The sequence below is a fragment of the Leptonotus elevatus genome, chromosome 3 (genome assembly GCF_054856555.1).
Source record: "Leptonotus elevatus isolate MCC_2025b chromosome 3, RoL_Lele_1.0, whole genome shotgun sequence".
Classification (NCBI taxonomy): Eukaryota; Metazoa; Chordata; class Actinopteri; order Syngnathiformes; family Syngnathidae; genus Leptonotus; species Leptonotus elevatus.
Genome location: NC_141241.1, coordinates 583,653 through 596,351, shown reverse-complemented (window position 1 = coordinate 596,351; position 12,699 = coordinate 583,653). Strand labels below are relative to the sequence as shown.

Sequence of the window (12,699 nt, the reverse complement as noted above, 5' to 3'; positions counted from 1 at the left end):
TCTCAAAGTTGTTGTTTTTCTTCAATTTAACAGAATCTTGTGTTTTGATTGACACTAAATCATTTTCAATATCCTTCCAAAACGCAGCACATCTCTGAAAATGTCAGTTGAGGATAGGATGAATGTATTTGTGGACATCTGAAATAAAGCAACTCAGAATTCGACGAAAGACACGTACGTGTCGAAAGACACAATTATTCAAATGTGGGAGTGCGTGTACGTGACGTCATGTGCCCGAGGTGATTCATTTTGTAGTTTCGACAATTCGAAATCGAATTATGACTGCTGGGAACAGATGTTGCCGATCTGTATGAAAGCTGTGAAATGTTGCTTGCATGTGAGCTCATCTTGTGATTTCCTCCGAATGCAGCAACACTTTGCGAACATTTGACGAATGTGACGCGGCGCTTGTAAAATGACGACTTTGAAATGAAAACGCGAGTCAGTTGTCGGATTGCGACTTGTGCCGTCGTTTGATTTCATTTCAGTTCATTTCTTCTTCTTTTTTCATGATCGCTTTCTTTTCAGTCGCACTTCCTCTGCACTGCTGTGACGTCACTGGAGGCAAACACCGCAAGGTCTTTGCAGTTGACGGCGTGTACGGGTGACAAACTTCACATTTCGACATACTTTGTGCAAACTCCGCCTTGTTGTGCCCATTGGACTTTGTATTTTGCACACATTTGTGTCACAGAGGAGAAGGAACGAGCAGGTTTTATGGTGGCCGGAGACTCGTCGCTAGCATCCCGAACTAGCTGTTAGCTGCTAACAAAGAAAGCCGGAAGTAGTCCAAAAAGCGCCACTGTGAGTACAAACTGTTTGTTTGTTTTTGAACTCGTCCTTGTTTTTGTTATCGCGTGGAAATGTGTAAAGTGAAAATGCTGCGAGCTTTGGTCGACCAGCGGCTCAATGCGGCCGTGGAGGAAATCTTTGCGGTGCTGGAAAGAACCATCAGCGAGTACGAGGAGGAACTTTGTCGCACAAAAGGCGACAACTTGCGACAGCGGCAACTGCTCGACGCGCTTTTCGAACCTCGCGTGGACTCGAACGCGACAGGTTGGTCACCTGGTCACTCACACGCCTTCAGTTCCGACACCTCAAGACAGAAATTATGTTGCTCTTCCATCCACATTTCGTAGCTCGACCTTTCAACACTTCAGCTCCTTCCACAGATGTTCAAAAGGGTTCAGGCCACTAAACAACAGTCCAACCTAACGTTTTGCTCTTCTGCATTCTTGGGCATTTTTTGCTGGATGTTTTGGCTCCATAAGTTCCTGTAAATATCGATTTTTCTTTTTCTTTTTTCAATTCAAGATCCGTTTGCAAAGTATCACCTCAAAAAGCTCAACTCTCCGTCGTGGAAACTAAACTATAAACCAAAATGACACATTGTAAAGCAATTTGATTTCTTTACATTCTCTTTTTTTATGTCTTAAACTAAAGCTACTGAACGTAGAATATTCCATTTCGAATCGCTACTGCCACCTGCTGACGAAAAATGAAACTGCACATACACCACGCACATTACGTCACATCCGCAGACAAGGCGCGGGAAATTCTAACCCGAATCCAGTCTGAAAACTATTGGCCAGAGGCTTGCAGGAGCGCCCATTGGGAACGGCGAATTAGAAGTCATTTCAGTTATAAATTGTCAAATAAAAAGCTTATTGTAAAGTTATTTTTGCAATATTGCGGCTTTAAAGTAGAAAAAGTAAAAGTGTGTGGATCTTTAAAAAAAAAAAGAAATTCGGTGAAAATGTCATAAGGGCAAAATCTGAAAATATAAATAATTTCTTCAGGAAAAAAAATAAGTGTTTAAATCTGAAAGCTCTGAGAATAAATATGAAAAAAAAGTGTCACTGTGCACGACAAATGCAGCAAACAGTTTACAGAGCAGCGAAAAGTTCCAAATGTGTGTTGGAATGTTTGTCTTGTGGTGTCCTGCCGCAGATGTCCGTCAAGGGGACGTCCCGCCTGAACCTGAGCAGCAGGAGGGGAGCTCCAGGGTGGGGCAGGAGGAGCCTCGGCCCCCCCGCAATGAAGAGGAGGAGGGAGAGCAGCGTCAAGGTGTCGTATTCGGACTTCAAGCTGCGAGCAAGATTTACATGCGGCAGAATTCTGCATAGCCCCGCCTCCAGGAAGGCGGCCCGCCTCCAGGAAGGCGGCCCGCCTCGCATCCTGTCGGTCAGAATCCGTAGAGCGGCAACAAGTTGGGTCGTCGAGGAGGGGGCAGGAGAGACGGGAAGCGGCAGTAAAACAGGCCAAAATGTAAAAGAGTCTTCCGTTGCAATTTCAACATTTCAATTATTGAGGTCGAGGCTCTCGTTTCCGCCTTCCAGAGCGCAAATTGAAAATCTTCTCGAACCTGCGGACTTTTTTAGGGATCGCCAGAAAACCGGACGTTGCTGGTGTGCCTTTCGTGAAGAAGTATTGCTAAACATGAAATGTGACCGGTTTAGTGTTGTATTTTTTGGAATGCACAATCCGTTAGAACTCGGTGACAAAATGAGTGCGTTCATTTTGAGTTTGTTTAATTAGTGCGTTAATGAGCGGCCCTTACTCGGAAAGCTTCTACTGGGGGAATTCAGTCGCAACGCAGCAGACACGCCCACGTCAAAATGGAGCTGTAATAAATTGAATAATAATGCATGATATGTTTGTGGCGACTGGAGTCAAGAATTTCACAAGTTACTTCATGTTAAAGATGAGATCGCTTTTAATATGAAAAGAAAAATGCACTGACAAATGCAATTATGCCATCTAGGGGCAGAAAAAATGACCAACACAAATCAATATCACACTTGTTTTTTTAACTATATTTTTCTGTATCAATGATTAAAAGATGCAGCCATATTTCTATTAGTTTAAAAAAAAATCACTTTGATGTTAACAACACTTAAGAAAACAAATATTTTGTACATTTTATTGTACATTTAGAACTGATATCATTGTGATTAATCATGAAGTCATGCAATTTATTTACGTTTTTTTTCACCTGAAACCCCTCGTTCGAGGCCATCAACAGTAAACTTGTGCTCAAACCGAATCAACGACGGAACCCCCCAAAAATGTTGTGCATCCCCCTTTTTAAAGTTTGAGCATCGTTGAGACGAGGCTTTTTTTTTTTAACGTTGCAAATTGTACCTTTCAAGGTCTGCAGGCGGCGGCGGCGGACACAAGCAAACTTGCGGTGACTCGCGTCATCGTCAAGAGTGAGGAAGCTGAAGATGAAGATGATGATGATGATGATGATGATGATGAAGGAGCAGCAGCTGAGCGGTCACCGCCGGACGAGCGGCGACGTGAGGACGAGACGGCCGGCGGCCTTTCAGCGCCGCTCTCCAACGCCGAAAGCGACGACCAAGACGAGCCCCAAGGCCGAAAGAGTTTCAAGTGCCCGCAATGCCACAAAACGTTTTCCCAGCGGAAGAACTTGACCCGACACACGAGATGCCACACGAGGGGGAAACTCATGGGCTGCTCCTTTTGCAGCCAGCGCTTCTCGCAAAGGGAACACTTGCTCCAGCACAGCCGAACCCACGCCGGCGACAAACCCTTCTCGTGCTCGGTGTGCCACATGACCTTCCGCTTCCACTCCACCTTCGTCAACCACATGAGGACGCACACGGGCGAGAAGCCCTTCGCCTGCCAGGCGTGCGGCGCCACCTTCGGCGTCCACTCGTCGCTCCTGAGGCACATGCGCTCGCACGCCGGCGAGCAGCCCTTCGCGTGCTCCTTCTGCCAGAAAAAGTTCTCGCGCAAGGTCAACCTGATCCGCCACACCAGAATCCACACGGGGGAGAAACCATTCCCATGCGCCGCCTGCCACATGACCTTCGGCTCTCGCTCCAAGCTGGCCAACCACGCGCGAACGCACACCGGCGAGAGACCCTTCGCCTGCTCCGTGTGCGGCAAAACCTTCGGCCAGAAGACGCACCTGCGCATCCACATGGTGACGCACACGGGCGACAAAGCTTTCTCGTGCTCCGTGTGCGCGCAGACCTTCTCGCTCAAGAGCAGCCTGGTGACGCACACGCGCACGCACACGGGCGAGAAACCCTTCGGCTGTCAGCTGTGCCGGCAAAAATTCGCCTACAAGTATCAGCTCAACAAACACGCGTGTGCTGCCGGCGAGAGCAGCGGCGAGAGCGGCGGCGAGAGCGGCGGCGAGAGCGGCGGCGAGAGCGGCGGCGAGAGCGGCGGCGAGAGCGGCGGCGACACGCCGACGCGCTTCGACGTGTAGCTCGTCACAAAGACGACACGTTGCGCCGCAAGTCCGTCTTTGCTCTTCAAGGGGAACGCAAACGAAATGACATTCTGGACCCGTTTTTTTTTTTGTTTTTTTAATCAGAAGAAATGCACAAAAATTAAAGACAGAGTTGGAACATCACTTTTCATATGTTGTGGTTTTCGGCACATTTTATGAGAAATATTTTTGTCCGTTTTCAGTCGAGTCTTACAACATAGCACGCTTCTTGTTTTTAAATCTAAAAAAGTGTCTTGAAAAATGAACTTTTTAAAGTTGTAAGTTATTCAATGTCAGACTTATTTCAAATGATTTTAAATGTAAAGAAAACATATTTTAATTAAATTTAAAATGTTTCATTTGATTTATAATTGTAGAAAAGGTCATATGCATATATGTAAATAAATAAATGCAGTATTTAAAAAAACAACTGAATTTAGTCATGTTTTATTTAAAATTGTAAATACATTTGAATGTTACAAAAATCCCTTTATTTAACTAATTATTAATATAAAGATGTTGAATGAATTTTTTTGGGGACTGTTTATTCCTAAAATGGCCCAAGATGCTCAAAAATTTTAATACTGTTTGCTTCCTCATTCCTCATCAATGAACCTTTACATGACAACAAAGTTGAAAGTTCGAGTGAGTACAAAGTTGAATGTTTTTATAAAATAGCTACAAATACCACTAGTACTTTTGATGTGTTTTTTGTTTTTTTAACCAATGATAGCTCATCTTAAATAATATGTGGAATATATTCCAATTTAGAATTTTCGCTTAAAATTGCATGCAATTAATGGCAATTTTCTAGTGTCTTTTTTTCCATTTGTTCTTAAAAAAACCTATCTTGTAGACAACACACGATAAAAACAACTTAAATAAATACATAAATGAAACAGGAAAATTCCCGATCAAACGTGGTTGCTTAACAGTTATTTTGCAATCAAATGACTTTATCGATATTATAAAGTGAGCAATGGTGCCACCTGGTGGCCAATCTTTTGTATTCAGGCCTCGTCAACGAGCTGACTTGAGTGGAAGGAAGCAAGTGCGCGCTTGCTACGAGCAAAAGTTTGCAGGAAAACTTTTGACAGTTGCAGTCACGTGGAAAATCATCGCAAAGTAAGTGAAAGCAATTTATCATGATTGTTACTGAAGGTCGAATGAGGTCATGAAAAGCGTTGGGGTCGACGTGTGCCCAGATTACGTCATTGAATTTTATAATCCATTATATTGTTTTGGGAAATGTTCCGTTTACAATTTATTTACTAGTAATTTTATTTGCTGTTTTTGTCTTTTTCATGACTTCTTGCTTCGAAGGCCGACGCATGTGATTGGCTCTCTCTGGTCATGTGACTTTCTACCGTGAATTGTTTTTCTTTTTTTCCCCAAAACATCACCTGAAAGCGCCCCCTTTGTGGAGCAATATTTTAGTTCGTCTGAGAGTTGGAAAAGGATCGATGCAGTTAGAAGTGACAAAAGATTACATTTTCTCTTCAGCGATTTCATCGTTTATGGAAAATAGATGTTTGATATGATCATCTGTTTACTGATTTTTTTTTTTTTAAGTATTCCAAATAAGGACCCACACTGGAGGAAAAAGAGGCTGAATTTAGGTCATTTAATTTGAACATATAATAATGAACCTTTAATAAGAGTTCAACACGACTATGGCAAACAAACAAAAAAGTATTTTCTTTAAAAGATCGTGTGTTTATTGCCAATTGCGAAATTGCGTCACAAATCAAAATGGAGGTCAACTCTGTTTGATTCGTGAGGATTATTTTTGATTTCAAAACGTGATGAAATGTTCATTTGACAGCCATAACAATCTGCCCGCTTTGCATGCGAGTTCACCGTGAAAAGGAAGCATTTGCATTGCGTTGCATTGCAGACGATCAAAAATGTTCGGAATTGTCACCAGGCCAAAATGTTCTGTGCTGCACAAGTTTTCATTACGAATGACATTTTTCCATGTTTTGTCCATTTATTACTTGAGTAAAGACCAAATATGCGCTTGACTCCAAAAGAAAAATGCTTTTAATTGACTTTTTAGAAGAAACATCGAATGCCTTTCATGCACGATCAATCGTGAAATTGATGCTAACTGCGTCTTTTTGCATTCGGTTGACATTGTTCGGTTTAAAACGTTAAATCCCGTTCCGTGTCAGTTTTACAGTAAACGACAACAAACAGCTCGAAGCGAGCAATTTGGTCTATTATTTGCACTACTGCACAAATTCTAATCTCTTTTTTTGACAGCAGCAAGAGTCGGAGCAGATGCTAAAGAATGATTTGAAAAATAATAACAGAATAAGACTTTTATATACGAAGTCTCTCTCTCGTGGATTGCATGCGCTCGAGCGCAGGTCGTATCCGATGGCGATGACGACAAGACGTCAGCTGGAGCCGCTTGCAAGTGTTTGAGTGCTGCTGATTTTCTTTCCAATGCACTTGTGCTTCTTCACTTGATACTTGTACATCAACTTCTTTCCGCACACGTCGCAACTGAAGGCTTTCTCTCCCGTGTGCTTCCTGGTGTGTTTTATTAACGTGCCTTTCAGAGCAAAGGTTTCCCCGCAAACGGAGCAGGCGAAAGGTTTTTCCCCCGTGTGCGTCCTCATGTGCGGGACCACGTGAGCCTTCTGAGAGAATCTGTGGCCGCAAACGGAGCAGGCAAAAGGTTTCTCACCCGTGTGCGTTCTCATGTGTCGGACCAGCGTGGACTGAACGCCGAAAGTGTCGTTGCACGCGGAGCAGGAGAAGATTTTCTCGCCGGTGTGCGTCCGGATGTGCGCCGTCAAACTCCTCTTCCTGGAGAAGTTTTTGGGGCACAGCGAGCATGAGAAGGGCTTCTCGTTGGTGTGCGTCTTCATGAGCTGGATGAGCGTGGAGCTGACGCCGAAGCTGAGGTGGCACACGGAGCAGGAGAAAGGTTTCTCTCCCGTGTGCGTTCGTCTGTGCGCGATCAGATGAGCTCTTTGCGAGAAGCTTCTGGTGCAAAAGGAGCAGGAGAAGGGTTTCTCGCCCGTGTGCGTTCTCACGTGTTGTGTCAAGGCCGGGCGCACGGCGAAACTGGCGCTACACACCGAACAGGAGAAGGGTTTCTCTCCCGTGTGCATTCTCACGTGTGTCCTCAAGTTGGATTTGGAGGAAAACGACTGAGCGCAAAATGAGCAGGAAAACGTTTTTTCTCCACTGTGCATTTTGGCGTGACGCCTCAAATTGCCTTTCAGGGTGAACCTTTGGCCACAAAGCGAGCAGCCGAAGGGTTTTTCTCCGGTGTGACTTCGCACGTGCCTCGTCAAATGTGTCACATCGTGGAAGGTTTTGTGGCAATGCGAGCACTGGACTTGTTTGTGGCGCCTGGCGTGCCGTTTCAGGTTGCCCTCGTAGGCGAAGCTTATGCTGCACTGCGAACACTTGAAGACTTTGCTGTCGACGGCGGTTCTCGCGCCAGCGGCTCCGTCCTCCGCTCGGGGTCCTCCCTCTTCCTCCAGTTCAGCTTCACCTTCTTCATCTTCACTCTTCACAATAACATCCGTCACGGCAACTTTGTCGGTCTCCTCCACACTCCACATTTGCTTCACTTTCGTTGCACGAGCCTCCTCGTCTGCCACGTGGGGATGCTCCGGCTGATCCTGCTCCTCCACATCGGAGCACCACTCCTGCCGCCCAGAGGGAACGTCTTGTTGATGGCCATCTGCTGAACAGAAGACAAAAAGCTCAGGTGGGGAACCATAAGAAATTGTGGTGATAAAAAAATGTACAGAGCGGGATCCATTCCCGTGAACCACCACTTTCAGCGACCGCCTTTACCACTATTCTAAGATGTACTTGTAGTTCTCGCGCGATTCGCGGCAAAATAGCGTGGAGGGAGCGAGTGGCTGGTCACGGCGAAATCTCCACTTCGTTTCTTGTTGGTTCGAGCCTCGAGCATCTCGTTAAAGCTATCGTTTACTGTTTCGCTAACAAGCAGACAAAAGACAACCAACCTGGCGCGTTTGAGTCCATGCAAGGTTTGAAAAACGCGTCCAGGAGGTTCCGCTGTCGCAGGTTCTCCTCTTTGGTTCGAGAAAGTTCGTCCTCGTACTCTGTTATGGTTCTTTCCAACACCGCAAAGATTTCTTCCGCGGCCGCATTGAGCCGCTGGTTGACCAAAGCTCGCAACATTTTCACTTTGCACATTTTCTCACGATAATAACAACCACTTGACGTCCGCACGGCCAGTCTTTGTTAGTGGCTAATGAGCTAAGCTCAATAAAAATAAAAATAAAAGCTTCAAAGTGCATTTAAGGACGATACTATAATGAAGGGTGACGTTTCGTCTACGTTGAATAAACAACATAAATGTTGGTCTGTTAAGTAAAAATAATTCTATATAGCGACAAAGGGAGATTTTGACATTATTATTCGCTCCGTTTAGTGACGATCAGACCAATCTTCTTCTTCTTCGTCGCTTGCCCCCTCTCTCTCTTCTTCGTGTGTTCCAAACATATTAAAGGCTGTTCGGTCAATTGCTACCTTCTATCGGTGACTTGGTTCCATCGCAGGATTTCAGCGTGGAACGGAGAAATGCCGGTAGAGGGCAGCAATGTACCAACGGTGTCCTATTTTCCCGACAATAAACGACGTCGAAGAAGTCAGACGTTAGCAAGTTAGCAACACATCGCTAACTAAACTAATGTCAACGTACAATCTTTGCTTAAGCGGTCGATACTTTTTGAATGCGTTTGTTTATATGGCGAATATTTATAATAAAACATCTTTAGTTCTTTTGATGAAAACGACACGTCACGACACGTTTTTTTTTTTTAATACCTCGCCTCGAAGCACGTCGACGCTCTTTCCCTTAGCTTAGCTTGTTAGCTGCGAACAAAGACGGGCGGAAGTGAGCGAAAACACGTTAACGGTCGTTGTCATTCTCGTGGCAAGATGTGTCAAGTGAAAATGTTGCGAGCTTTGGTCAACCAGCGGCTCAATGCGGCCGTGGAGGAAATCTTTGTGGTGCTGGAAAAAACCATCAGCGAGTACGAGGAGGAACTTTCTCGGACGAAAGAGGAGAACCTGCGACAACAGCAACTGCTCGACGCGCTTTTCAAACCTCGCGTGGACTCGAGCACGACAGGTTGGTTATTATTAGGGCCCGAGCAACGACCGCTGCGAGGTCCGGGGGGTCCCTATTGTTTCTGTAGGAATTCTTATTATTATTATGATAATTTTTTTCAATAGTAGTAGTATTTTTCTCCGCAAATAATCTGATTTTTCAGACACTAAACATGAACAAAAACTCATGAAACTTTGCACACACATCAGGCCGAGCGAAAAAGTTGATATTTTAAAGTTGCCATGCACAATTACAAAAAAAAAAAAAGGTCTGTAGCGTACCCTAGAGGTTTAACAAAGCACTGTCCCGCTACGCTTGACCTCCGGCTACGAAAATTGTTTGCCACGAGTACCCTAAGAGGAACAAAAAAAAACTTTGGTAGCCATATCCTAAAATGAATAGGAAGTGAACTATGAGTATTTTGTTGCCAATTTTTGCACATTTTCCAGGGGCTATACTTGTGCCTTCTTGTCCGAGAGTCGGTTAACCCGATTGATTTTTCAAACTTGGGCTGTACCATCTCAACACCTGGGACAACATCAGGGGGGGAACCCTGAACTATATGACGGGAATACATTTTGCGTTTGAAAAGTGTTTCTTCACGAAACATTCCCGGCTCACCGAGAGGAACAAAAAATTGACGGTTTATGTAACAGTCCACGACGTACAAAAAAGTATTTTGTGGCCATATGCCAAACCTAACAGAAAAGTCCACAATTCTGAATTTATTTTGGGAATCGCGCACCATTTTTGGCCTTTTACAGAGGTCATATTTGAATTGCACACATGTAACTCCTGACAAAAGCATTTCGATTTTAGAGGCTTCTTGTCCAATGTGACAGTGCCCCAAAGTGCAAGTGGCCAGGGGGGCCTTTATAGCCGCAAGCAGCTCTCGTTTTTTTGTTTTTGTTTTTTTAACTCTCAGTTTCCTTCAGCATTTTCTTGTTCTTCTGTTATAAGTAGATTTTCCCACCATTTAATGTGACCTATAACCTCCGCAAATCAATTGAAAAAAAATGTGATGGAGGGAGTTTACTGTACTGTATTTTCTTTTTACTTAAAGAAAATGTTCACCTTGAGTTGCTTTCTCATAGCCAGCAGCAATATTTTCATGTATTTTCGTGTTTTGTGATCGAGTCCAGTTGTAAAAAAAAAAAAAAAAAAAAAAAAATCCTGTTTGTCAACACAGTGCTGTGTGACCTGACTTTTCCAAATCATGTTTCTCTCGTGGTGTCCTGCAGACGTTGGTCAAGACGTTCCCTCTGAACAGCAGCAGGAGTGGATCTGCGGGGTGGAGCGGGACGAGCCGGAGCCCACCCACACCAAAGAAGAAACCCCCCATGTTGACGAGGAGCATCTTGAAGGCCTGCAGGTGGCGGACTTGAGCACACTTCCAGTCACTCGCGTCATCGTCAAGAGTGAAGAAGAAGAAGAAGAAGAAGCTGAGTGGTCCCGCTTCGAAGACAGCGGAAGTGAAGAGAAGCCAAGATCACAAGGCGACAACTTGTTGGATCCTCTCTCGGCCGCTGAAAGAGTCGACGACGACGACGACGACGAGCACTCTGGCGGTACCGGCAAACCTTTCAAGTGCCCGCAATGCCACAAAACGTTTTCCCAGCGGAAGAACTTGACGAGACACACGAGATGCCACACGAGGGGGAAACTCATGGGCTGCTCCTTTTGCAGCCAGCGCTTCTCGCAAAGGGAACATTTGCTCCAGCACAGCCGAACCCACGCCGGCGACAAACCCTTCTCGTGCTCGGTGTGCCACATGACCTTCCGCTTCCACTCCACCTTCGTCAACCACATGAGGACGCACACGGGCGAGAAGCCCTTCGCCTGCCAGGTGTGCCGCATGAGCTTCGCCACCCACTCGTCGCTCCTGCGGCACATGCGCTCGCACACCGGCGAGAAACCCTTCTCCTGCTCCTACTGTGGCAAAAAGTTCCCCAGAAAGACCAGCTTGAAAGAGCACACCAGGATCCACACCGGGGAGAAACCCTTCTCGTGCTCCGTGTGCCACACGACGTTCCGATTTCAATCCAAGCTCGTCAACCACATGAGAACGCACACGGGCGAGAGACCCTTCGCCTGCTCCATGTGCGGCAAAACCTTTGCGCAGAAGGAGCACCTGCGCATCCACATGGTGACGCACACGGGAGAGAAAGCTTTTTCCTGCTCCTTGTGCAGTCAGAGATTCTCGGCCAAGAGCAGCCTGGTGACGCACATGCGCACGCACACGGGTGAGAAACCCTTTGGCTGCCAGCTGTGCCGGCAAAGGTTTGCCTACAAGTATCAGCTGGACAAACACGCGTGTGGTGCCGGCGAGAGCAGCGGCACGCAAATGCGCTTCACTGTGTAGATCGGACTTCTTCGCCATGCTAAATATTCGGTGGTAGCTTGACGTCTGAGTAGCGTCCGACCTATTTTTGGAGGTCCATGCCGATTCCGGGATTAAGGAGAAAAAACTTGCAATAACTGATTAACTTTCAAAAAATTAAATCCATGAATTTGTTTTTTGGTCCCTTAATGCCGGCAAGAATAAAGACGTGAATCATATGTGGACAAAAGCGATATTGCTATATCTTAAGGAAGACCATATTTCTTATAAGGACAAGCGCATTGATTGAAATCCTTGACTGTCCTTTCATCCGGTGTAGCTTTTGACGTATGTCAAAAAGCAGTCAGCACATTTGTAGTTTTTTTGTGTGTCAGTGTTCCTACCATCCTCCTCAAAGTATTAAATTAAGTATCCAAATTGATACAGACCCCCTCAGGCCATGGTACCGTTCAACTAGTTTTAAGTTGACGTTTCATCAGAAGAGTTATGAAAATATTTTATTCAGGTTAAAAAGTTTCTTAGTGCTACTTTAACCGCAGAAACATGTTTACACTACACACGCTAATTGGACTTGATGCAAGCAGTTTGCTTTTCTCTGAAGTTTAGAAGTCATGCGAGTAAAGTGAGTAATGAGACGTCACGGAGCGACGTCAAGGTACCATCGTCGGATGCGTCATTGAATGGTCACATGACTTTTGTGCAAGTGTACGTGACATCAAATAAAATCGTCAGCGTGTGATCGTTTTGTTTTTTTCATGGGCTGCATCGCGACCATGATGATGATGATGATGATGATGATGATGATGATGTCCCACTTCATGTGTGCATATGGTAAAAAATAAAATAAAATCTCAATATTTTTTTCCAGTCTTTCTGGACAATTTTAATCAAAGCAATAAACCACATGTGGCTCCAGAGCCTCAGGTTGCACAACCCTGTCCTATTAGCGCAGCAGCGCAAAGTATCATGGTCTATGTAGTTCACAAATGGAACACAACCTCG

General features: G+C 45.2%; 2 protein-coding genes across 2 annotated transcripts; one reads left to right on the top strand and one right to left on the bottom strand.

Moving 5' to 3' along the window:
• The first annotated feature begins 449 nt into the window (after positions 1-449).
• LOC147176534 (uncharacterized) lies at positions 450-12,684 on the top strand. Its single transcript, XM_086071329.1, has 8 exons — positions 450-1,056; positions 1,951-2,067; positions 3,153-4,237; positions 7,010-7,195; positions 7,241-7,363; positions 7,486-7,935; positions 9,119-9,377; positions 10,598-12,684. Exons 1-8 carry the CDS (start codon positions 864-866, stop codon positions 11,716-11,718), a joined length of 3,534 nt encoding a protein of 1,177 aa, XP_085927455.1. The 5' UTR covers positions 450-863; the 3' UTR covers positions 11,719-12,684.
• LOC147176535 (uncharacterized) lies at positions 6,272-9,244 on the bottom strand. Its single transcript, XM_086071189.1, has 2 exons — positions 8,245-9,244; positions 6,272-7,952 (listed from the first exon to the last, which is right to left on the bottom strand). The coding sequence occupies exons 1-2, from the start codon at positions 8,435-8,437 to the stop codon at positions 6,649-6,651; spliced, it is 1,497 nt and encodes a 498-aa protein (XP_085927315.1). The 5' UTR covers positions 8,438-9,244; the 3' UTR covers positions 6,272-6,648.
• Positions 12,685-12,699: the final 15 nt, after the last annotated feature.

Coding starts and splice junctions, on each gene's coding strand:
- LOC147176535 (XM_086071189.1), bottom strand. CDS start 8,437: ATGTGCAAAGTGAAAATGTTGCGAGCTTTGGTCAACCAGCGGCTCAAT. Junction 7,953..8,244: donor CATGGACTCAAACGCGCCAG/GTTGGTTGTCTT, acceptor TCTGTTCAGCAG/ATGGCCATCAACAAGACGTT.
- LOC147176534 (XM_086071329.1), top strand. CDS start 864: ATGTGTAAAGTGAAAATGCTGCGAGCTTTGGTCGACCAGCGGCTCAAT. Junction 4,238..7,009: donor ACACGCCGACGCGCTTCGAC/GTGTAGCTCGTC, acceptor CACGCGGAGCAG/GAGAAGATTTTCTCGCCGGT. Junction 7,936..9,118: donor TCCTGCCGCCCAGAGGGAAC/GTCTTGTTGATG, acceptor TTAGCTTGTTAG/CTGCGAACAAAGACGGGCGG.